Source organism: Equus quagga, chromosome 15 (genome assembly GCF_021613505.1).
Source record: "Equus quagga isolate Etosha38 chromosome 15, UCLA_HA_Equagga_1.0, whole genome shotgun sequence".
NCBI lineage: Eukaryota > Metazoa > Chordata > Mammalia > Perissodactyla > Equidae > Equus > Equus quagga.
In genome coordinates this window covers 56,848,701-56,874,591 of record NC_060281.1, presented here as the reverse complement: position 1 = coordinate 56,874,591, position 25,891 = coordinate 56,848,701, and the positions used below count along the sequence as shown (strand labels likewise).

General features: G+C 44.0%; 1 protein-coding gene across 1 annotated transcript in view; it reads left to right on the top strand.

Moving 5' to 3' along the window:
- The window catches only part of LY86 (lymphocyte antigen 86), a 65,325-nt gene that overhangs the window by 25,473 nt on the left and 13,961 nt on the right, over positions 1-25,891 (top strand). Inside the window, exons 2-3 of the mRNA XM_046641280.1 lie at positions 12,608-12,694; positions 13,941-14,069. Of these exons, the coding sequence (XP_046497236.1) occupies positions 12,608-12,694; positions 13,941-14,069 (216 nt within the window). The remainder of the gene's footprint in view (positions 1-12,607; positions 12,695-13,940; positions 14,070-25,891) is intronic.

Here is a 25,891-nt window from a genome sequence, read left to right as displayed (position 1 = left end):
TTTTCATTCTCAAATTCTGAAGGAGTTATTGTTCAGAGAGTTTGTAGCTTCTAAGGGTTTCTTCTAGCTCTCTCCTGAAAAAAAAAAAAAAATGTTGTGCTTTCTGTGTAGCCTGTATTTTTGCCTGTGTCCAGGAACAGAGGCAGCCTCTCGACAAGAAAAAGAGTGCACAGGAAAAAAGCAAAAGGATGCGTTGACATCCCATCCCCGAAGGTCATGAGGTCAGATACACACAACACAATACAATGCACTCCACCCAAGTCATATCCACGGGGAGAACGAAACCCCAAACTCCCAAGACTGTGGACCCTGGCCACCTCTATAACACAGAGGTCATAGGAGGGTGAAGCCGATGAGGCCACAAAAGATGCTGCTGGTATCTGAAGTAACTCCTTAATTAAGGCCGAATGTCTTATTTACCATCACAAGTTGTTTAATTTCAGGAATTGCTTGGACCCCCATCCACAAATGATTGGTCTCCTCCGCAGCACAGAGCTCTGAGCAGCCCTTAGGTGGCCGCACTCCTAAACCGGCTCGGAGCTTCTCCGGTCTTAGTCCTCCCGGCCCGGCACCTCCCGCTCCCGTGTGCCAAAACGCTGCTGTGCTTGCGCGTTCTTCTCCACATTCGGAGTTTGTATGGACGCACCCTATGTTTTATGCTCCCTCCTCCCCGACAGCTCTCTTGTCCATCACTTTAGCTCTATCCTCTTTGGCCCTGCACCCCCATCTCAAACCCTTCCGTGCCTAGCTTAGTGTTTGGCACAGAGTCAATGCTCCTGAAACAAAATAGAAAAAAATTCTCTTAGGGGCTGTTACAAGGATCCTAATTAAGCAGAGCCCTGGCTTTCCTGAAAGAATGCCTTAACAAATCACTTGGGTAGCTGCTGAGTCTCCTGGGGCCTGATGTGTTTCCGACTCCTCAGCACTGAGACAAGGAAAAGTATTTTGTTGTTTCTTTAGAGAAAGAAGTTAGAGACATGAAAAGGGCGGAGGGCGGGGGGCGGGGAGCCAGGAATAGGGTGACAATAGACTGGGGGGAGGAGGATGCCTCCCTGAAAACTCCAAATCTTTGCAAATTCTATAAAACCTGTGAAAAGGTTTGTAAGGAGACTTCTTAAGAAATCTCTGAAGGGGTTGCGCTTTTGGCCTAGAGTGATGCGATGCACGGTAGATCTAGGCCCCACTCATAAGATCACACACGCAGGCAGTGAGCTGAAAATTTGGGTGGCCTGTAACAGTGGTTTTCAAACAAGACTGGACAATAGAATCTCCTGGGGACATTTAAAAGTCTCGATGCCCAGGCAGCACCCAGATGATTCCAATGTGCTGCCAAGTTTGAGAACCAGTGGCAAAGAACCTCCCCAACTATAAATCGTGTTCAGTGCGATCCTATTTCTATCTCAAGGGCTGAGACGCACTAGCTGACATCTAGGCTTTGTTTCAGAAATGTCTATTGAACTTAACTAAGTTATTTTAATCCTAGACTGTTCTTACGTTAAAAAGAAAATTTTTAAAAGAAGTTGGTTTCATTATCTACAGCTGCAATGAGAAGAGTCAATATTGCCCTTCTATCCACTCTTTTTTTGCCCGGCTATCAGGTGTCTACTATGTGGCTAGCACTGGCCTAGACGCTTTACATGCATTAGTTTTTTTAATTCCTACAAAAACCTCCTAATGCCTCTGCTTTTTCATCTGTGCTCGGCCAGTGTCCTTTGGGTTGAGAGCAGCTGCAGCTTTGCAGAGTAACAGTGACCCAGGCAATCCCAGCCAACAAGTCTAGCAAAACTGGGAAGCTGGGTTTGTCTTGTCCCTCCCTGAGATCAACCTGAAGTGTAAGAGGAGCAGGGTCTTGGCCCATGTGTTTGGACTCATCTTGCCTCTGTCCGAAGTGCTGCCTCTTTTTTGAGTTGGTTGGCCGCACTTGCTGTTTGTCTCTCCCACATGGCAGTGTGAGGGCAGAGCCACAGCAGGCTGAGTCTGGAGACTTGAGACAGTCACTTCGCTGTCCTAGATCTCAGCCTCTTCATCACAAGATGGGGAGATTAAGACCTGAGGTCCTGGCCACTCACAAGACTGGGGAGAGAATCAATGATTCAAATGCAGTTTAAAACTTCCTGGCATTTTGGGTTCAAATCCAGTTCTACAAATGAGCAAAAACAGGGCTGATGTCAGATGTCACCTCTTGAGCAGTTTACCACTCCCTACTCACTCATCCATCATATTCCACAGCACCAGATGCCAAGGACAAACACCTTTGTTGTTGTTACATGCTATCAAGTCGGTTCCAACTCCTAGGAACTCTGTGAATGAGTGATGTCCACAATGTCCTGCCCTACTCAGCTTCTGTAGACGCCTGCCTATGGCTTCCTTTATGGGGTCAGTCCATCTCATATTTGCTCTTCCTCTTTTCCTGCTGCCTTCTACTTTTCCCAGCATTATTGTCTTTTCCAAAGAATCCTGCCTTCTCGTGATATGCCCAAAGTAGGACAGCCTCAGTTTTACCATTTTTGCCTCCAGCGACAGTTCAGGCTTAATTTACTATAGGATCCAATTGTTTGTCGTTCTGGCAGTCCATGGTATCTGCAGAGCTCTCCTCCAGCACCATATTTCAAATGAATCTATTTTTTTCCTGTCAGCCTTCTTCACCATCCAGCTTTTGCACCCGAACATAGAAATTGGCAACACAAGGGTGTGGATAACCTTGGCCTTGGTCTCTAATGACACCTCCTTACACTTGATGATCTTTCCCAGTTCTTTCATTGCTGCCCTTCCAAATCTCAGTCTTCTCTTGATTTCTTGGCAGCAGTTTCCATTTAAATTGATGACTGAACCAAGGTAAACAAATTCTTTAACAATTCCAGTGTCTTCATTGTCTACATTAAAGTTGTGTAGTCTTTCTCTAGTCATGACTTTTGTCTTCTTGATGTTCAAATGCAGTCCTGCTTTGGCACTTTCTTCTTTCACTTTCATCAGAAGTTGTTTCAAGTCATTGCTGCTTTCTGACAGTAAGATAGTGTCATATGCATATCTTAGGTTGTTGATATTTCTTTCACCAATTTTCACTCCTCCTTCCTCTGAGTCTAGCCTAGTTTTTCGTATGTTATGCTCTGTGTACAGATTAAACAGACAGGGAGATAAAATGCACCCATGTCTGACACCTTTGCCTATAGGAAACCATTCTCTCTGTTCGTATTTCGTCCTGACAGTGGCTTCTTGTCCACAATACAGGTTACATATTTGGACAATGAAGTGCTGAGACACACCCATCTCTTCCAGAGCAGCCCATAGATTTTCACAATCCACGTGGTCACAGGCTTTACTGTAGTCTGTAAAACATAGACTAACCGTCTTCTGCAATTCTTTGGAGCACTCCAGTAGCCAATGCATAATCACAATCTGATCTTGTGTACCTCTCCCTTTCCAAAATCCAACTTGGACATCAGGCATTTTTTGCTCCATATAAGGTCAAAGCCTTTGTTACAGCACCTTGAGCATCACCTAACTTGCGTGGGAAATCAGAGCAATGGTCCTATAGTTACTGCTCTCCTTGACATCTCTTTTCTTGGGGATGGGGATACACATTGAGCATTTACAGTCTGTAATCCACTGTTTTGTTTTCCATATTTTTGGCATAGTCCTGTTGGGATTTTGACAGATTCAGTCTCTGTGGCTTTTTATGGTCTCTAATGTTTATGTTATGATACAAAATCTGTCTCCTCTTAAGCTGATGGAAACCAAACTCAAGTTACTCAAGGGGAGTAGAATTCAGAGGCCAAAGGGGCCACGCATGTTCATTCCCCTTTTCCACCAACAATGACTTCCACTGGATTCCATTTCTTTTGCAGTTAGAAGCAGACAAGTGAGGGATCCAGAATTTTGAATTTGGCAGCCCAAACAAACCTGTACACTCAAAAATGCATTCACCAGGCTTCCCAGGCAGCCTGCAGGGTGTTGGAGTTCTTGCCCTCTCATATTATGAACAGTAGGTATTCCACTGTGATGGTGTTCATTCCATTTTTGCTCTGTTTGACATCAAGAACCATGTTTAAGCATTTTGAATACACAATCTACATATCCAAGATGAAGAAACAGGAAGCCAGATCATATATTTGACTTTGGATATGTGAGTCAATTCCCAATAAAATGCCAACCAAAGAGTCTGGAATGGGGATGGAGCTACTATTATTTGAAATAATAATGGCCCTTCAGGGGACCTTGCTGTGCTATTCTATAGTAACAAAATTTGACAAGTAGAAAAAAGAAGAGATTAGTAAATAATAGAACAACATAGCTGGAATATATATACCATGTTATAAGTCATTTCTTTCTCTTTAAAGGCAGGGAAGGAGTATGAGGGAAGGAGCGGAAGGAACATACCACAGTGACCTCAAGGACAGAAAAGAGGAAAGTTAACTTTGTGTTGTGGTGGTAATGAATTCCCAGCAATGGCTTCTCACTGAAGCTTTATGCATCATCCTCTTTTTAGGGATCTACCATGACCCTTGAATGTTACCCTATGAATCACACAAAAAAATTCAAACACCCCAATCGAACTACAGCCCTGCAAAAAGGCAAACTTTCAGATCCGTGCACAACTAGATCTGTGTCATAAACAGAGTACTGGCTTGCAGAATTGGTAACCTAACCTAAAGGAAGAAGTCAAAATCGTGGTCTGTTATTTTGTTTTATTTGGAAAAGAATTCTGAGAGATGGCAGAATTCTATCTACTACTATTTGGCCTGGGACTAGATTTTCAACCACACTCAGAAACTCCATCCTGAGTGCCAAAGCAAATCTTCCCTTTAATATGATGACAAAGTTAATGCTCTAGCACCTTCCCAGAGAGCCTTCCAAGTGTGGAACGGGATAAATATGACTGGTCTCACAATCAGGCTTCCCAAGTAACTGGCACCCATCAAAGCTGGAAGTAAAAACTCAATTTCCCTTTTGTTATCAAACTATCTGACCTACTCTCTTTTTCACCTATTTATCCAACCAACTGTCATTCTTGGGCACGTCCATTAGACTGGACACTGGTTATCTGAAGATGAATAAATAAAACATAGTTCCTAACCTCTCACAGTTTATACTCCACTGTAATCTGCGAGAGACGCAAACTAGCCATAATTACCACACTACGTGATGATAAAGGTATGATAAAGACACACACAGCGTGCCCTGAGAGACCAGAGGAAGGATGGGTGAGGTATCCTGGAGAGGGGTGTAGTTGAGCTGGATTGTGAAAGTGTGGAAGGCAGAAGAGAGGCAAAGTTTTCCTACGTGAGATCTAAACCTCCTACCAGACATTTATTGGAAATTGACCAAGTTGATTTTTACACTGCAGATAGCAGGAAACATGTTTGCAGAAAGTACAGAATAAAAGCAAGAGCCATTTATCTGGCAAACACTGAGTTAGCATCTGCCATTGGGTGTGCATGTCAGAAATGATGGGAAGGAGAAGAGTAATCAAAAACATAAGAGGATATAATATGATAATATATAATAGAAAGAGCCTGCCCTTGAGGATCTGACCCTGGTTGAGGAGACAAGGCATTATCATATAAAGCATTGAGTAACTACACAATGCGTCTGTGTTACTAAATAACTGGCATAGATCATAAATTCATATGGATGGAGAGAAAGAAGCTGAGGGGATGAGGTAGTGTTTCCCGGAGAGGCAGAATTTGGATAGGAAGGAGAGAAATCATTGCCAACAATGAAAGCACAAATCAGATCATGTCATCCTCTCCTCTAAAATCGTCAGTAGCTCCCCAGGCACAGTTAGTAGCTCACTCTTTGAGCTTCCCGGGAGCAGGACATCCCTATTTATAATACTCTTGAAAACTAAGATGGCTTCTTCTAATCTCTATATCCCAAGCACTCAGCATAGTGCCTGCCACCGGTAGGGCACAATAAATCCACCCCACAAACATTTGGAGGCATTTGAGTCCAAAGCTAACTGTTGACCATATAAGAGCAAGAAGGATTGTGTACGCACAGCTAGAAGGGCTGTTGAGGATTCAGGCAATAGGACACAAAAGGCCCCCTGTGATGGGGAATTTTATGCATCAAATTGGCTGGGCTCTGGGGCCCAATTGTTGGTCAAGATGTTGCTGTATTCGTGGATGTGATTAACATTTGCAATCAGCAGACTTTGTGTAAAGCAGATTATCCTCCCTAATGTTGTGGGCCTCATGCAATCAGAGGAAGGCCTTAAGAGAAGAGACTGAGATTTCCTTAAGAAGAACCAATGCAGTCTCAAGACTGCAAGATAGAAACGTGGCCTGAGTTTCCAACCTGCTGGCCTGCCCTGCAGATTTCAGACCTGTCAGCAGTCCCCAACCCAGTCACATGAGCCAATTCCTTAAAATAAATCTCTTAATAGATAGATAAGTAGATAGAGAGATATGATATATATCCTATATAAATATGCTCTCTCTATATATGTTATATATATTCTATATACATGTAGAATACAGATTATATTGGTTCTGTTTCTCTGGATAATCTTATTATACTCCCTTTTATCAAACAACAAGAGGCCATCGGTGCTATCTTGTTAAGCAGTCAGAAGCAGATCAGCTTTACTCACACTCTGTTTGCCCAAGTTTTTCTTCTTCTGTCCATCCACTGTTAGAGTCGATCTCACCAGTACATCTAAGGCCCCCTTGTCTCATTGTCCTTCTCTACTCCCCACTCCCAAGCTGTGCCTCTCCTGGGAGCATGCTATGAACCATGCTTTGTAATATCCAACACTCCTGGAGTCAGCCTGTTTTCTGCCAACAGCACTTTCAGGAAGCAATAACAACTTTAAAGTAATGTGGGCTACAGGGAATGAACCACAAAGGTTAAGGCATGTTAGGCAAAGAGTCAGTGTTCTGGGTCTCAGGATGTAGACTCATCTAAGTATTTGGGGGTGCAAGGAGAAAAAGAAAGAGTGGGAGAAGGAGGGACGGGAGAGGGGAAGGAGGAATGGAGGAGAGAGGAGAAAGGAGAGAGACAGAGGGAGAGAGAGAAGAGGGACAGAGACAGAGACACAGAGACAGAAGATGAGAGAGACAGAGAGACTGCCTTCGTGCAGCAGGAAGGATAGGGACAAGCTTAGGATGGACTTAGACATGGACTTGGGGAAGCTAGTGGAGGTGAGGCTGGAGGGGTGCCTGCTCTTGTTTAGGGTGGCACTGCTGTAAAAACTCCACTCTCCCATGGGAGCAGGAAAGCCAATGTTTCACCCACTTTGCAATAGTTTTTGAAACCTAAGCAACAGAACTGTAAGCACATGCACGGATGCATGCGTGCACACACCCACACCCACTCATACACACACACACACAAGTGCATGTAAAACTGGTAAAATCTGAACAAGCTCTGTGGGTTGTACCAATATCAGTTTCCTAGTTTTGAGATCGTACCGCATGTAAGCTGTTACCATGGGGGAAGGTGGGTAAAGGGTATGTGAAACTTCTCTGTATCATTTTGCAACTTCCTGTGAGAATATAACTATTTCAAAATATAAGATTAAAAAAAACCTCAAGCAGAGCTATGCAGTATGAAAAACGGGACTACCAGCATGAGAGTTGGCCCCTCCTTTATCCCTCAAATCACTCAACCAGCAACACAGAAGCTGCAGGGCCCCGGGAATGCCCAAGACTCCAGGACTCAGCTCCATGGCTTGCCTGAGACTACCCTGAGGCAGCCCAGCAGAGCGCACCACCTGGGTCCCATCGGGCTTGCAGCCCCTGCTGTCCTCGGGGGAGGAATTGTGCTTCCAGAGGCTGTGCCCTTGGGTTTCATTTTCTTCCCCCACCCCAATTCCAGTTGAGACCCCAACACTGGCTTGAAACTACCAGGACAGCTTGACCTCTCCTGGACAACTACCTGGTTCTAACCCAGCCCAGGACAGCACCGGCCACCAATAGAGTTTAAAGCACAAAAATGGTTCTGGAGCTGAGATTTGTTAAGATCCTGCACATGCTAAGCCCCACCTGTTTGTCTAAGTCTCTTCCACTCCATGAATGAGCCCTAGAACTGTTCCAGGATACAGTTGACGGTTGCTGCCCTTAGTGTGCAAGGCAGATGCTGCTGGCTGCCTTCCCGGAGCTTCTTCCACAGCCTGGCAGGATTCGCTCTCAGCCGTCTAGAGGAGCCTGCTTCCAGGCACACGTGTCCCGGGGCGTGGGGCCCAGGGGCAGTGCGGGGCATGCTGGGCTGCCTCTGAAACTACTATCCTCCCGTGGGCAGAAGCCACGGGTGTCGCCAGAACAGACAGAAGGGAGTGTAACATAGAGGCAAAGGAAAACTATGTTGAATAAACAGATTGTATATTTCACCATGAAGCTTTTGCTTCTTTGCTCAGCTCGTTTGCTGCTATACAATGAAGTGTCTGCTGGAAATATTTATGTCTGCTCTGGAAGCCCTGGAACACCAACCTTCATTAACTTTCCAATTTTATTCTTTCAGAAGATCTCAATTCAGATAATCTAATTCATATGAATTAAAAATTACCTGAGGCAAGTGTCCAGGGGAAAGTCTCTCCCCTCACGCTCCCCCGACATCAGTTCTCATATTATACAAGGAGAAGTACTTAAAAAATGCAACCCAGCATCTTTTATTTTGGTAGATGATTCTGAGGCATTCTTCTGGTAATTGAGAAAGTAATTCTTCAAAGCAATGATCCCCACCAGGGCCGAATTTGTCTCCCAGAGGTCATTTGGCAATGTCTGGGGACATTTTTGGCTGTCATAGCTGGAGTTGGGGTGGGATGCTACTGGCATCTAGTGGGTAGAGGCCAAAGATGCTGCTAACATCCTACAATGCACAGGACAGGCCCCACACAGAGATTATTCAACCCAAAATGACAAGATTAAAAAACCTTGCTTTCAAGTTCTCAACATGTTTACTACATAGAGCCCTTATTATTCATTCAGCAAAAAATTACTTGGAACCTAATATAATCGTAAGACGTTACGGTGAGCCCTGAGGCTGGGAGCCCGCCTCGCAGCATCTAGTAGAGGAATGACAGGGGTACACAAGAAAATACAAGGTAATACGGAGCATGCTAAGTGCCTGAGTGAAAACACAAATCAGTAGAAGGGAGGGTGTGAGTTTGTGAGAACGGGATTAGGGGACCGGGGGAACTAATGCCACTTTCCCCAAGACAACTGCAAACTGCATATCACTCTCAAATAGAAAATTCACTCTCAAATATAAAATGGAAATAACTGCTAGGAAAGATCACCAAACCCCTAAGCACTTTTTAAGCAATCTATCTGTCTGTTTTTACATACAGATCCTCAGAGAGAAGCCACATACTGCTTCCTTTGTGTTCCTTGTTAAGATGATTTTCCTGACAATATTTTTCCAGTATCAAAGAAATGTTTTATTTCCTTCTTGTGAACTTAGTTTATTCTCTCTAGCTATAGCTTTAAAATATTGATAAACATAGAGTGTAATTCTGTAACTGCTAATTAGCTAAGCGATGCATACTTAGCCTCTTTTCTCTCTCCTCAGATAGCAACTCAAATTTATTTACAACGTTGAAGACGCACTTTCCTATACTTCTGTTAGTTGGCCTCTCTTTCTCAATACTGACTGCCAAATATGTAGCAGGAACAATTGTCTCCATAGCCGCTGCTCCTGTTTTCCAAGCTGAAAGAAGCCCTGGGACAGCACAAAGATGCTTATGAAGGAGTAATATGAGCATAAGAGAAAATGACGTCCCCCCCAGGAAAATTAGTGACCAGAGCAAAGGGGGTTTGAGCCAACAAAAGTGAACCAGATTAGATTTGCAAGGCTCAAATTGCCTAGTGATCCTTTTCGTGGCAGATACCACAGACAATTATGTATCTTCCAGGTCAGCAATGTGGATGATAAAACTGTCTGGAACACTATCATTGACAAATGTGAGCTCCTAGCTAAGCTGAAATTGAAACCAGTTATGAAAGAGAATTACCAGATGCCATATGTCTGCACACAAAATATTCCAGGCAATCTTACAAATCAAATAATTAATATACGTCCTAGAGGCTTTCCTTTGTGAGTGCCTCTGCACAATACTAGGTGGCAAGTTTTTATTTGTTTGTTTGTTTATAAGTCTAGATTTGAGTGTTGCTTCTGCAAGTTAATACGACCTCTCTGAGCCATATTTTCCCATCTATGAAATGAGAAATATCATGCCTCTCTCTCAAGACTGTGATTTATTGTAGCAGTCTAGATCCGGTCAGAAAAAGAGAGACCATGTCAGCTATTATTTTTAACAGAGAGAATTTAACATAGGGAAATGGTTAAGCAGTTGTTAGGGAACCAAAAAGCAAGAAAGGAGCAGTGAGGAAGCAGCTACCGCCCTGAGGGCTAGGAGGGCAAATGGCAGAGATGGGGCTATTAGAAGCTGGAAGCTTGAAAGAAGAGCCCTGTGGAGCTGAGACACAGACTTCCGGGGAGGCAGTGACAGCTTCCGAGGCACTGTCATCGCAGAAGCTTAGTGGCCTGCAGAGAGGAGACTCAGCTAACTCTGGGAAGGTGCAAAAGAGAGCTGAACACCAGAACCAACTGCCACTGCCAGAGTGATTGGCCATCACTGGGTGACACTCTCAAGGATCAGGGAGTATACAAGAAGGAGCAAGTCCCTCCTCCCGCTCAGCCTTAATCTCCCTCTGCACCTCTCTGGCGCATGGCAAAGGAGAAACATGATTGCAGAAAGACCCAGCTTCTCAAAGCAGAGTTCAGAAGGCTAGACCTAGAGCTGAGAAATAATAGTTTAATACCTGGCCCATTCATCCACTCATTATATGCATGTATGGAGTGCTTACTGTATGTCCAACTGCGAGGCTCTGTGCTGGGGAGTCCGGATAATTAAATGGAAAACTCTTACAAAGTTCACAGCTCAGTGACTAGTACAATGTGGACCCTCGGTTAAAATCAGCCTTCCTCTCTCAGGTCCAGTGGTAAACGTAAAGGAAGAGGAAAGGGAAAACAAACAAGCAAAACAAAACCCTGGCTCCTGGCTTCAGGAGTTTTGCATTCAGATTAAGTGTTGTGGGATAAGGGAAAGAGCAAAGTACAAGGTAGTATTTGTTTGGACACTTTAAAAGTATTGCAGACATAACTGTTTTGAGAATTCAGAGAAGCAAACGAATATTTGGGGGACTATCAGGGAAGTGTTCGCAAAGAAGACAGGAATGAGCAAGACCAGAGCATTCAGACGATGGCCAAAACAAGTAAGACCGTTAGGAATGGGAGAAAGCCAGGAGCAAATCAAACGTGGTGGGAATTTGCAGGGTGTTTACAGAGCCACCCCAGTCTCAAAGACCGGATGATGGATTCATGATGTGGAGTGTGGAAAGTGGGGCCAGTAGAACATTTCTTAACTGCACTCTAAGGCGTAGACGAGCCACTGGAGCTTCTTGAATGAGCAGAGGTCACGTGTAAAACATGTTATCTTTGTAGTCCCTATCAAATCTAACACAAGACCTAGTATATAGTGAAATATTTGGAAAAAAATTAGTACATTGAATGGGATCGGATGGAATTATAAAGGCAGGGCTTCACTTTGAAATTTTGCATATACAGTAGTCCCCCTTACCTGTGAGGGATATGCTCCAAAACCCCAGTGGGTGCCTGAAATCGCAGGTAGTACCCAATCCTGTATGTACTACATTTTTTCCTATAAATACTTATTTGAGGTGCAACAGCAAAACTAGCACGAATTTCTTTTTCCTTCTTCACAATTTCATGGATATAAGATTCATTCTTACCATAGATCTTAGCAAACTCAGTATACGAGCTTTTTCTTTCCTTTGTCAAGAGTTTTCACTTAAAAGAAGCACTTTACAGCTTCTCTTTGGCATATTCAAATTGCCAGCATCACTACTCTTGCACTTTGGCACTATTATTAAGTAAAATAAGGGTGACTTGAACACAAGCCCTGCCGTGCTGAACAGTAGATCTGATAACTGAGACGGCTACTGAGTGACTGGCAGGCGGGTGGCATATACAGCAGGAATACACTGGACAAAGGGATGATTCACATCCCAGGCAGGATGGAGTGGGACAACTCAAGATTCCATCCTGCTACTCAGAACAGCATGCAATTTAAAACTAATAAATTGTTTTTTCTGGACTTTTCCATTTAATATTTTTGGACCGTGGTTGACCATGGGTAGCTGAAACCACGGGAAGTGAAATCTTGGTTAAGGGGGCACTATTGTATTTCTCTCTGTTTTAATTATAATAATAAATACTTTGTTAAATGTTTTGTGCAATCAATGAGCAATTTTAAGGCCAAAAGTTCAGAAATAAAAGAATTTAAACCATGATAAAACTTTTAACAAGTAAAGATGCAACTCACCCATCAAGACACTGCTCATTTCACAGATTGAGACGCCACCGTCAGAGGGAACAAGACATTGACCAGTGTTGACTTGGTAGAGACTGGGAGGGCAGTGGAAAGCCTCATGGACTTACGCAGACAAGGTGTTGGGCAACGCGTTTTTTAATCAATTTGAGTGCTTTATATAGAAAAGAATAATACAATTGGTGTGAATTTTGAAAATGAGTTTGCAGAGTATACAGTATACTTACAGCTAATCTGCTGTTTTCTTCTTGGCAGATCCGTTACAAGATTTTGGCTTTTCTGTTGACCAGTGTTCCAAACAATTAAAATCAAATCTCAACGTTAGATTTGGAATCATTCTGAGTAAGTCAAAATTATCAACATGAAATAAAATATTGCACAACCTCTTCCTAGACCACACACCCAACTTATGAGCCATATTGGCCAGCCAAGCCACTGTTCCCCACCACTGTGTGGAATTAACTCTATTGCTATCTTCATTTTCAGCTCTCTTTCTGGGTAATATCCAGAGAGAGTAGAATTCTCATTTAACGCTGTGTTTTTGTACTAAAAAGACTCTAGGCACTCATTCAGATGATATAAGGCCTGGAATCAGTACATCCAGCAAAAAAAGAAAATATTTTGAACCCAAGTATTGACGTGTGCTCAGGAGAGCTTTTGCTTACTTATCTCAGTGACAAACATACCTGCCGTCAGCAGCATGGTTTGTCTTTGCATTACTTCATTTCCCAAATATCTAACACAAGTTCTTAAACCTTGACACAGGCATAGACATGTAACCTCTTTTCCCTCCACCCCAAGTCGATGAGCTCGAATGCTTTCTGATTGTCTATTTTTATATGGTCATGCCATCACAGTTAGTCATTATATTGCTCTAGCTACTAGAGTATTTCCTTTTTCTGAAACAGTTTTATCAAAACCAGAGCAGAAGGATCTAATAAACTTAGCATGTGGAATCATTCCAGAGAAATGGAGGGAACATTCCTGGAGTCCAAGAACTCTCCTGCAGCTTCGTGTTTCCAGAACCTTACATGATATCTGGACTCTCTAGCAGCAGCTCAATCAATGCTTTGGGGAGAGAAAGAAAGAGAGAAAAGAGGAATGGAAGGAGGAGTGGGTGGAACATAAAAAAGGAGGAATGTAGAAAAAGGCAGAGAGAATTAGAAGCCAGGACTGCAGAGCGCCCTGAAGCTTCCCGTGTAACTATGGTACAATATCTGCCCAGCGACAGGGGGAGGTATGCTGGCTCAACCACACCCCACCACTGTCAGGGGAGGTACACAATACCCTGCAGCTATCACGTTAAGAGGCCAGGGCATTGGGGCAGGGAGGTGCAGCCGATTAACTACCTTGCCCCAAGCAGACATCGTTTGTGAAAGGGCTGTGTTTCATTCCCAAGGCTGTCACCATAATCCCCCGTAGCATTGCCTAAATGCCGTTTTACCAAGGAAAGAAGAAAACTGTTCCCCATACAGTGCAGATTTCTAGAAAAAAAAGATCATTTGGCTCATGCTTTTATAAACTTTGAATGCTTTGATATACAGCAAACCCCACACTCATTGTAAGGCTTGCCTTCTCTCTCCCTTAGGAGAGGACATCAAGGAGCTGTTTCTTGACGTGGCTCTCTTCACTAAAGGATCGTCCATTCTGAATTACTCCTACCCAGTCTGTGAGGAGGATCTGCCCAAGTTCACCTTCTGCGGAAGAAGGAAAGGGGGTAAGCTGTCTCTCTAACTGCTTGCTGAGGCTCAGCAACAGATGAACAGCAGCTTGCAGCTGAGGATGGGCACCCAGGCTGGAGTCCTGGTTCTACCCCTTACTTTTGGACAAGCTTCACCTCGCTTCTCAGCGTTTGTTATGTAAAAGTAACTGTAAGGCCCATCCCACAGGGCCTACCTTACAGGGCAAGTGTGAAAATCAAATGAAACATGCACATGAGGCACTTTACAAACAGAAAATTGTTATTGTTAGTGGCAGCACTTTATAAAAAAGGGCTGGCAGCAGAAAGAACCAGTAGCTCCCGAAATCCATTGAGATTCAAAGTGTTTCCAGGTTTCTCCTCAGTGATCTCTTTAGTTACAGTGTCTCCTTGATACAGCAATGCCTATGAAAAAGAAAATAACTGAAGCTTTCTAAATGTTGTTACTGTACTCTTCCCCATCGGAGTCATTGACTGATAGGGGCATGAGGCAGCTAGACTCAAAGCACAGAAGCATAAAACCCATTTTATCATCTTCTCTTTCTCCAATTCATAAGCCCCCTAGACCCTTTGCCATACATACCCTGAACAGCCTGGAAACCCCACTCCAGCCTGTCCCCACCTCTCCTCTCCTCCTTGTCAGCACCCACTGTCTTCACCAAGGCCCAGAGATGCCTCCCTCTGTTTATGTAACTAAAACTTGGGCCTGATCCGTGACTGTCTTTCCCCAGTTGTTTTCCTCCTTCCAGGGCCCCTTCCTATTCCCCTTGGCCAAGGGGAAGCATACCCCTAGCTTCACATTCCAGGAACAGCCTCATATCTATTTCCTCATTCAAGGAAACTAGAGGGAAATCACCCAATCATGCTTTCTAAACAAAGGATCTAGAAGAAATTAGGATCCCCTTCCCAAACTAACGGATGCAGACAAAGGAAGTTTGTGCAAGAAAAGATAATAAGGAATTTAAGGGAGCGCAGCCGGATGAAGTGGGTGGACTTGGCTGTGGTGTGTCACTGATGAGCCTCAGCTCGGCCCTCACTCCTCACCCCCTCTCTGCTCCCCCAAGTGTGGGACGTGGTAACTCTATTACAGCGCTTGCCTTGTTGGCCTATAAACGTCTATTCCCACTTGTCATCCCCGATAGACTGAGCTTCTTGAGGATGAGGTCGTATCATCTTTGTCTTTTTATTCCCAGGATTTTGAATGTGCCTGATGCACAGGGAGTGCTAAATAGAGGACACAAACCGAGTAAAATAGCTAACAACATGAGGCATTTGTACCAGGCACTGTTCTAAGAACTGTACGTCCAGTAAGTCATTCACTTCCTACCCCAACCTTGCGAGTTAGAACTATTAATTCTCCAGCTTTATAGATGCAGAAACCGAGCCACAGAGAGATCTAGCAACTTGCGCCAAGTCACAGAACCGGCTCAGACCCAAACGGGCTCGATCCAGGGCCCATAATCTTAGCTTCTGAGGGATAAACGAACAAAAGAACAAACGATGAAACGTATGAATGGTGACTTTGGGCCAGGAGTTTATTCAAAATTATGATTTAAGCGCTCTTTCTGGCCAGTGATCTGATTTTGTTTTGAATTGGGACATCTTCCCTTCCTGGCTAACCTACCATCGCCTGATTAGTCAGTTTTCCTCGCTGAACTTCCCTGAAGTATTTGAGGAATCGGGCGCATTCCTGTATTTCCTCAGCACGGTGAGCTCTTCTTTACCGTGGTCCCTGTTGAACCTTGTCTACCTGCCCTCAGCCAGGCCCTATCCCACACTCCTCACCCCGCAGTCAGTCATTCTTTCCTTCTTCCCTCCTTCCTTCCCTTCTGGCCTCCGTCCCCCCTTCTCTCCCTCCCTCCCTCCTTTTTGCCTCTAACACTAAGTCCTTACTCTGTACTAGTACTTTGGGGAGGCTGAGTGGTCCTGCCTTCAAGGACGTTTATGATGGTCTGGAGGAGATTACAGACTCACAAAACAACTATTCCAAGTTGCTGTGTGTGGCGTGTGTGTCAAAGAGGTACAAGCGGAACGCCAGGACGCTCGAGAGGGAGAGCTCGTCCCCAGCAGGTTCCACCTGTGAGAACATGGAAAATCTGGGAAATTAATACAGAATCATTTTCCTGTTTGCCTTAAGGTTATTTGAAAGCCTGTTCCAGGCTTTTCAGCATTCTTTTAATATATATAATTTGTGCATAGCATAATAAGGCTGGTGGTCTGCCAGCATTCCTGAGTTTATGGAATGTATTGGAGGAACTCAAAGGGTCTTGAGCTGATAATTAGATAACAACCCCCCAAAGAAAGATTGACAACTTCATAGGCTGCCAGCTACAGCCAGCATCTATAGTCCTATATCCTGTCTTTTGTTTATCTTTCCAATTTTTCCCCAAAATAAGTATTCTTGAACCCAAAGGTGGAAACAGGTATGCTTGGAAGTACTATCGGCCTAGTAAGAAAGAACCCATACTGGGCAATCCTCCTTTTCCTTGGGTCGTCTCCCTATCTCCCCCTGGACCGTGGAATAGCTTCCTAACCGGTTCCCCCACCTCCCTACTGCTGCCAGCGTGGTCTCCTGGAATGCAGACCTGATGATGTCACCCCCTCGCCAAAGGACCTCAAGAGTTCCCATTTTGATAGAACAAAGTCTAAGCTCTTTTTTTAATCATTGAGGTAACATTGGTTTATAACATTATATAAGTTTCAGGTGTACATCATTATATTTCATCTATGTAGACTACATCGTGTTCACCACCCAGAGACCAATTACCATCCATCACCGCACACGTGGACTCTATTACCCCTTTCACCCTCCTCCCTCCCTGCTTCCCTCTGGTAACCACCAACCTAATCTCTGTATCTATCTGTTTGTTTGTTGTTGTTGTCTTCTACTTATGAGTGAAATCATACCGTATTTGATTTTCTTTCTCTGAATTATTTCACTTAGCATAATACCCTCAAGGTCCATCCGTGTTGTTGCAAATGGCAAGATTTCATCTTTTTTTGTAGCTGAGTAGTATTCCATTGTATATATATACCACATCTTCTTTATCCATTCATTCTTTGATGGGCACCTAGGTTGCTTCCAAGCCATTGGCTATTGTGAATAGTGCAGCGATAAACATAGGAATGCATGTATCTTTACGCATTCATGTTTTTGTGTTCTTTGATGATCAAAGTCCACCACAAATTTGACCCTAGCCTGCTTCTCCAGCTACATCTTGCCCACATGCACCTTTAGCAACAGCTTCATCAAGTCCTTTGCCACTTTCTGACCACACCCTGTATTGTAACACATGACCTTGTTTGGATGGTTTCCCCATTGATTTTGCACCCAGACCTAATTCAAGTATCACCTCTCAGAAACTCTCCTCCAACCCCTAGCTAAAGGAATGACTCCCTCTGGATGCTCCTGGAGCATCACGTTCCTGCTTACCTCAGCCAGAATTGTATTCTATAGTTAGATGTGTGTGTGTGTATGTGTGTCTACCCCATTAAACTGTGAACTCCTTGAAGGCAGAAATATTTCTTGCTTGTCTCTGTCTCTACAGACTTGATAAAGAGAGCCTAGCACAGAATAAAGATGCAATAAGTAGTTGTTTTATTGAATTTGCATATGATGAACTGAATGCAAATATACCAGCCCACCTCAAAAATGACTAGCTAATGATGTTTATGCATGCCACAAAGACATAAGGCACACCAAATGCTAGCAAACAACCTATTGTCTTGGTCCTTCAAGTTTAAGAAAACCAAACTAGTTTTTTCCCCTGTGAATGGTTTTAATAGAATTAATAAAACAGAAGCGATATTGTTCCCCTAAACTGAGGTATCCAATTTAGTTTGGCAGCTGGAAAGGCAGGTGTTTACCATATGCGAATACTGGGCAGCCCTGCAGCCATTTATTTGTTACACCGCTGTGGAGTGGATAACCGCACAGGCAGGCGGAGAAGCCAGCACCTGGGGAATTGCCAGGAAATTTCATATAGCATAAAACACTTAGAAAAGTGATATACAAATGCAGCATGAACGAATAATTATGTAAATTCTATAAGCCAGAGAAACTAAAATCTTAAATCCAGAGACTTCTTGGGTTATTACTCTTTTTTAACCCACTCACAAACCTACTGCAGGCCTGATTCTATTGCAAAGAAGTGATTAATTCTAAGACCAGAAGGGGGAAAAAATGGCACCGAGGCAAACTGAAGTTAATGCAAGCCCAAGCTGCTTTGGGCATATTAAGCAGACCACGGGGTCCTTCTGGGGCTTGGGTCCTTCTTGGTAGAGCAGTGAGAAAACTTGGGGTTCACTGCGAGCAGCATGGAGGGGCGTCAGTTGCAGCTGAGCTATTCGACATCATTTCCACGGCCTTACTATGCAACCAGCATGCACCCCGCTGGCTGTTCTCCAAGCCAGACAAAACTACAAAATGGGTCAGGCTGAGTGAGACTATGAGGATAAAAGCCCGTTTCCTTCTCTTCTAGTCTCCCTCAGCTAGCTCTAAGGCAAGAGCTCACTAGATTCAAAGACCAAATGATGCTCTTTGGCGTTATCATTTATGGTGTGATGGGCAATGTGGGGGAAACAGCCTACATGTCTGAGTATTGGAGAAGGAGAAGTAGATCATTGTTCAGTCAAGCAAAGGTACAGTATGCTGTGCTTTTAAATGACGTTGTAGGTGATTATTAAATTACATGAAAATATACTCATAAGAATATTGTTAAGAGACAAAGAAGCTTACTATAGAAGAGTACTCACTATTGGATACTGTTTTTATTAAAATGTGGGTAACTGTATACACCAAAAAAACTGAAACGGTATACACTTAGGTGCTAATCGTGGTTATCTCTAAATGGTGGAGCTGCCCATCTTTATTTTCACCTTTTTGGAAATCTCTTTCGCTTTTATAAGAAATTTATAAGGTTACTCTTTTAAGTGTTAGTCGATCTTTGTGGGAAAGAACAGAAAGAATGAATTCTCTTCCTCTGTAGGGTAAATAAGAGTTTTTGAAAAGAATCATAGCCTACTTCATATTCCAGGATATTCGGAGTTAAGCAGAAAGTTCGGAATCAAAGTGTTGCTTAGCCTGTCAAGAGATGGTCTCCCACCCGCTCTGGACTCTGTCCCGGCATGCCTGCGGGCCCCTTTACCCAGCTGTGGGTTCACTGAGAAGGAACCAATATAAGCCACTGTTTCACTTCCTGCTCTGTTCATGTTCCCTCAGTTCCTTTCTCTTCTCTGGGTGCATCGGCTCATACAGATTCCTTTGCTTTATTTGATTCGGATGCTTTCAAACTGGCCCCATCAGTTTTTAAGACTAAATTGGGATTAGATTGAATGTCCTCAATGGCCACACCTGATTACTAACCATAAAGCTGCAGTACCTCCCTAATCCTCAGGTTAAAAGAAGAGTAATGCCGGGAGGACCTCCGCGTGCTAGCCAGCTTTGGTCCGGTCCACAATCACCAACTGTGCCCTTCCCCCGGGATCTCGATCTTGGTGCACATTAGTTAGAGCCCTGCTGTTCTATGTGGTGGCCACAAGCCACAGGTGGCTACTCAGCCACAGAAACGTAGCAGGTCTACATTGACATGTGCTGTAAGTGTAAAATACAGACTCGATACCAAAGATTTAATATGAAAAAAAGAAAGTAAAATATCTCAATCACTGTTATACTGGTTACATCCTGAAATGATAATATTCGTGATATATTGTAAGTAAAATATATCATTAACATTTATTATTTATCAACAATAAAACATTATTAATACATTGTTAAAATCAATTTCACCTTCTAAAACATGGCTACTAAAATATGTAAAATTATATATGTGACATTATATTTCTTTAGGATGCTGCATTATAATATCCCTTTAAAATTTTGAGGATTCTAAAACTCCCCACCCCAGACCAATTAAATCAGAATCTTTGGGGGTGGAACCCGGGCCAGGTGATTTCAGCATCAGCCGAGGCGGAGGAGCCTCCCTCTGCAGCCGGCAGGGACTGCCCCACAGCAACCAGCGTCATCAGAGCACTTGAGGTGGACCAGGGACATTGCCAGGTACCGTGTGTACACTAAGGTGCTGCTTGCATCAGCCTTATGAAGTGTAGAAACTATTGCTATTAGCCTCATATTAAATCGAGTCCCAGGGAAGTTAAGTAACTTACCCAAGGTCACTCAGCCAGCAGGCGGTGGAGCTGCATTTCTCTCCCGGAAGTCGGGCTCCAGAGACTTGCTGTAGACCCAGCTGCTACACACCCTCTTTGAACATAAAGAAACTCTGCTGGAGAGGAAGTCTGACTCATTTCAGCCCTCCACTAGGACTGGAATAAAGATCTAAAATGCATGACCAAACTGTAGGAATCAAATGATCGTCTTTGGGCACAACCAGCCATTATTTAAGGCAGTGTTTCTCAAAGCATGGTCCCCAGACCAGCAACATCAGCATCACCTAGGAAATTACTAGAAATGCGCGTTTTTGGTCCCCACCCCGACTCAGTGAACTAGCAACTCTGGGGTTGGGGCTTAGCACTCCGTATTTTAATAAGCACTTTAGGTCACGGGCCAGCAAATTTTTCCATAAAGGGCAAGACAGTAAATATTTTGGGCTTTGCAGGCCATAAGGTCTCTGTTGCAACTACCCAACTCTGCTGTTGCCGCATAAAAGTGGCTATAGACAACATGGAAATGAATGGGCAGGAATGTGTGCCAAGAAAACTCTATTTATGGACACCATTTTCTGAAATTAAATTTCATATAATTTCCCCATGTTGTGAAATATTATTCTTTTGAGTTTTTCCTACCATTTAAAACCGTAAAGAGCATTCTTAGCTCATGTCTGCTCAGAAACAGACACTGGCGGGATTTGGCCCACAGGCCATAGCTTGCCAACCCTGTTCTGAGTGGTTCTGTTGCACGCTTAAATATGAGAGTGACTACTCTAAGGTAAGCCAGAAGTCAGGGCTCTTCCCCAGAGCTGCTGAGCACAGGTCCCCTCTGGCTTTCACTATGGTGAACCCTGACCGAAGGTTCAGGATAAATTCAGATCCAGGTTACTTGAGAAAAGGTAACAACTTTAACTACACTTTATCAATGCCAACAAATCAGATTTGGGGCAAGGAAAGGGGATTTTACACAAAACTGATGAGGGGGCAGCTTGCAGGGAAGAAAGAGCGCCTTGGAAAAAGCATGGCCACCTCCCCTCCCCATAGCTGCCGTTTACAGGCTGGGGACAGAGGCCCTTCTTTCTGGAGAATCATTTCATCTCTGGGTCTCAGTCACTTCATCTGTAGAATGGTAGTAACCATAACTCTTCATTGGATAAGAGTGGGCTAAATAAGAAAAGAGGCAGAACATCCTGGTGCATCAGAAAGCATGCAATGAACATGGTCGCGGCCCGTCTCTCTCTGCTTCCTCCCCTACCTGAGGGACCATAAGGCTGCGGTGGAGCAGCCTGAGCAGGCTGCAGCTGCTTTATAAACTGGCTAGGGTCTCCCATAGAAAGGAGCCTGAGGGGAGGATTCTCGCTCAGATAAGCTCACTGGAAGCCAGGGGGCAGCCGGCCCAACACTGCCAACCTGCTCAGGATCCTAGGATCTCCTGACTGGTGACTGAAGAAGTCTTTTCTTGTTGTGTCTTTTCATGCTGTTTTGTTTTCTTATCTCCGTTTAAGGTCAGTCTCTAAAGTTCTCATTTTCTGCTCCTGGCTTGACTTCCTTCCAGAATGAGCGGTCGTGGGAATGTCCACTCCCTTCAGGGAAACCTGACACCTGTCCACAGAGGTGTGGTCTGTCCCCATGGCCCCAAAAGACTATCCCACAATGCTCTGATACAGGGACTTTCCCAAAGTCTGGGTTTGTCACCACTAACCGACACCACAGAGACACCCACAGCCCTGTCCAGCTTGGAAGTGAGTTGCATTCACCCCATCCCTTTCATTCTCTTCTGATTTGTCACAAATTCAACATACCTTGATGCCATTCTCAACAAAATGGGGTTTGTTTTATGCAACGAGTTTCCTAGAGTATTCCTCCTCAGGAAGATGAGAGTGAAACAAGAGTGAAAGAGAGCAAAAAACTGGTTGTAAGACTTACTGTTGAACAAGAAACTAAAGTGTCAGTTTGAGAAGTAGGAACAAGCCCCTCCAGGACATGCTCCCCCTAAATAAAAGATAGGGAGGAAATTACTCAAAAGAGCAGAGTGGCTCATGTCTTAGCTATCTAGAATATATTATGTAGAAACGAGATTCTCAGCTGGAAATGAACCTGGAAGTTTGGGCAAAGACCCAGATTAAGGCCATAAAGTAAACATGATGAATGTCAAAAGACACTTCACTGTCGAACCTGTTTCTGGCCAAATCCCTGTGAGTTCTGGCCAGGGTAGGTCAACCCAGGCAAAAGGCATTGGTTTCAGCACTAACCAAGTAATCGGCTTTCAAAAATGACTTGTTTGTTGCTTCATGGATTGACTTGTGAATGTCAGTTGTACCCAGTCTCTTGCCAAAACCAATTGAAATTAAAGGCATAGAGGCATTAAATAAATAAATAGTGTGTTTGTGTGTACACTGGGTATATGTGATCACAAACTAGGAGACCTGTAGGCCAACGGATCTTCTTTGAGACCTCGACAGCTGTGATTGACATGGATGAAACACAATGAAAAGCTGAAAGTTGTGTCAGAAGCCCAGAGAGGTGCAGAAGACAGTAGTCCCCATAAGAACTGCTGGTGCACAGTGGACCTGTCCCTGTATGTGTGTGCTAACCATTTCCAGTAGGAGCAAAATCTATTATGAAATACATACAGTAGATATTGACATACTTCACTTCATGCAATATGTAAGCTCCAGAAAAAAATTCGTTGTGGACTTAATTTTAAATGCATCTGGAAAGCTTGTAATTAAAATAAATATCACAGTGACTCCTTTCGCATGCTGAAGAATAACTCTAGTCAAGGAAGTAATTGCTCCCTGGTTTATCTTTTGTGTAAATCTGAACTTTCCTACTTTAAGTGTTTGTTCAAAGTGGGGAATACATCATCATTAGATGAATTTCAATATATGACAGAATAGATCCCCTGAGAGCTATATTTAAATTCTGACATGATGTTGCCCCCAAGGCAGATCTTATCCCTGACAGCAGCTAAGGAATCCTGCAAGCGAACTCACTGACTTTGCCTAGACAAATAAGACATAGTGGGCACTCATGCTGGCTACCTGTCCTCCCTTCCTTTCATTAGCTAGGATGTTTCTCTCCTGTCCTGGTTCATGCTGAACACATGTGTCAGCCCATCCTCTGAGCATCATTAATTACAGAACCTTCTCAATCTGACCATCTGTGACTACTCAAAATTTGCTCTTAACTGTTCTATCTAGACCAGCCATTCAGATTTCATCAGCCAGACGTCTATTGCCCTAGCTATCTCTGTTTCCATGTGCTCCTTTTCACAGGTCTAGGAAATGAAGGAAATTTGGAAACTGCCTAGATTTGGGAAAATTGTCATAAATACTTTCAGCAAAATGTCTTTTGCCTTGCACTGCTATAGTAGAAGACAGGGCAAAAACACCTTCCAGGCAAGTGCTCCCTAGCAGAAGCCCCTCCATTAATCTACGCCATCCACCTGACGACCTCTATAAAGCACACCCACAGCGTGCACCCCTGCTGTGGCCCTCGCCACTCAGCTGTTTTGCATTCACTGCACACATAGCAGCAAATGTGAGCCCCAGGAATGCAGGCATTGATTTCTGCTATAAGAGGAGGGGACCGGGGAACAAGCAGCTTTATCTGAGACCTCAATTTTAAAATATGTCTTCTCTGGGCTATCACTTCTGCCCTATCTGTTTGCTTGCGTTTGATTTCTGGGCCATTTTAGACCACCTGCGCCTACAAGCTCCCTTGCTTCAGGCTTTCTGCTCCGTTGGTCCCTGCCCTTCATTCTCTATCTCTCCGAAACCCAGCTTCTGGTCCTGTCCTTCATCAACCACTATTAACAGCCCAGGGGACAAAGTGGCTTCGATGGGAACTCGCATGTCTTGGTTCTACTTCCCATGGATAAATCAATAGACCTGTGGTGGGGATTAATGGTTCTCTGCCACCTGGGAAATTGCACAGTTTCTCTTGCCATCATCATCCCCACTGTCATTTTGTAGCTGCAGGCAGCATGCTACCAAAATCAATGTTATTCTCCAAGAACTGTCTGCTGCCTGCCTCGCCACACTGAAGTGCTGCATTGGAGACCAGGGGGCTTAGCCCAGTCCAGTGGTTCTCAAACTCCAGCACGCGTCCGCATCACCTGGAGGACTTGCTCAGCCACAGATTGTTGGACCCGCCCCCAGTTTCTGATTCGGTAGATGCAGAGAGGAGCCTGAAAAATGTGCATTCCTTACAAGTCCCCAGGTGAGGTTGATGATGCTGGTCCAGGGACCGCACTTTGAGAAGAACTAGCCTAATGATGGATAAGCACAGGGTTGGAGGCTAGACCTAAACAGAGCTGAACCTTTACCAGTTGTGGTTATGTGACTTCAGGCAAATTACTCAATCTCTCTGAGCCTCAATTTCCTCATCTGTACAATAAGGAAAATACTGGCAACCTCATGGGATTGTTATAAGGATATTATTATATATTACATATTACAAAGATTGTTATAAGGATAAAATAGGATAACATATGCAAAGCCCTTAGAACAGAGTTTGGCACACAGGAAGCACTCAATAAGTGATAAATGGTAGCTACTTTATGCAGCTGACTAGGGATTTCTTGAGCAAGGGCTCTGAGCCCCTGAAGTCATCAATCTGAGCGGAAGTCTGCGTTTTATTCTGAAGGCCTGGAGAGGCAGTAGAGCCTTTAGGCTTAGAAGTTTACGACCTTTCTCCTCAGAGGTGGCAGGAACGTGCCTCTGGTCCAAGCTGTGTTTTCTCGGGTGGCTGGCAACCCGGAGTCTCCATGGCCCCCTCGCTCATTTGGAGATAGCCCGTTCGTTAGCATTTCTCATGGAATTGGAAATTTGAAGCACCATCTCTTCAGCCTACAGCCTTTCTTCTCCTCATGTTTTATTCTTTGTCTGCATGCTTCAAGCAGCTGTGGATTTCCTGTGTGTGATTCCTGGGCAGCCACCGCTGCTGCAAATTCATGGAAAATCAACAAAAACAGTCGTTTATTATTGCGTTAGCAGAAAACTTCCACTCTTGAACTGCAAAATATAGAAGTGGAAACAATGATCACAGTAGAGAGAACACCAGAAATGACCAAGCAAAACACGACTTCTTCTTGCTAAAAAAAAAAAAGGAAAAGAAAGGAAACATTGTTGCCTATTAAGGAATCTTAAACCCTGGGGAGGTTTCCCTCTATCCTCAATTCAAACCCATTCATAAATGAGCCAATAACATGTTGAAACTGTCCTTTAACATCAGTCAATTATTTTAGTTGAGCCCAGCATATTGAGACTAATGATGACCTAGGGCCAAAGCATTTCTGGTGTTCTAAGACAATACAAGCTCCTTTACAAATTCTCTGCCTGTTATGGAATTTCATAAATCTGGCTCAATGACTCACACACTTTCGTGTAATAATCATTTAGGAAGCTAATTGAGAAGGCGACTCCCAGCTCCCATATACTACTCCAAAACTTTGATCCCAGGAGTTGCTGGTATTTGCATTTCAACAGAAATCCTGATGTGCATGGACCCCAGGGACCCGCAATCTGAGAAAGGCCACCCCCTGCGATGACTATTTCTCTTTCCTGCATCTGCCCCAGGTTTCTGGAGCTCAGTTTCTTCCCTTCTCTTTTCTCCCGTCACCATCTTCCTCATTTCCGTTTCTGGGAATCAGCCCACCAATTCGCAAGTTG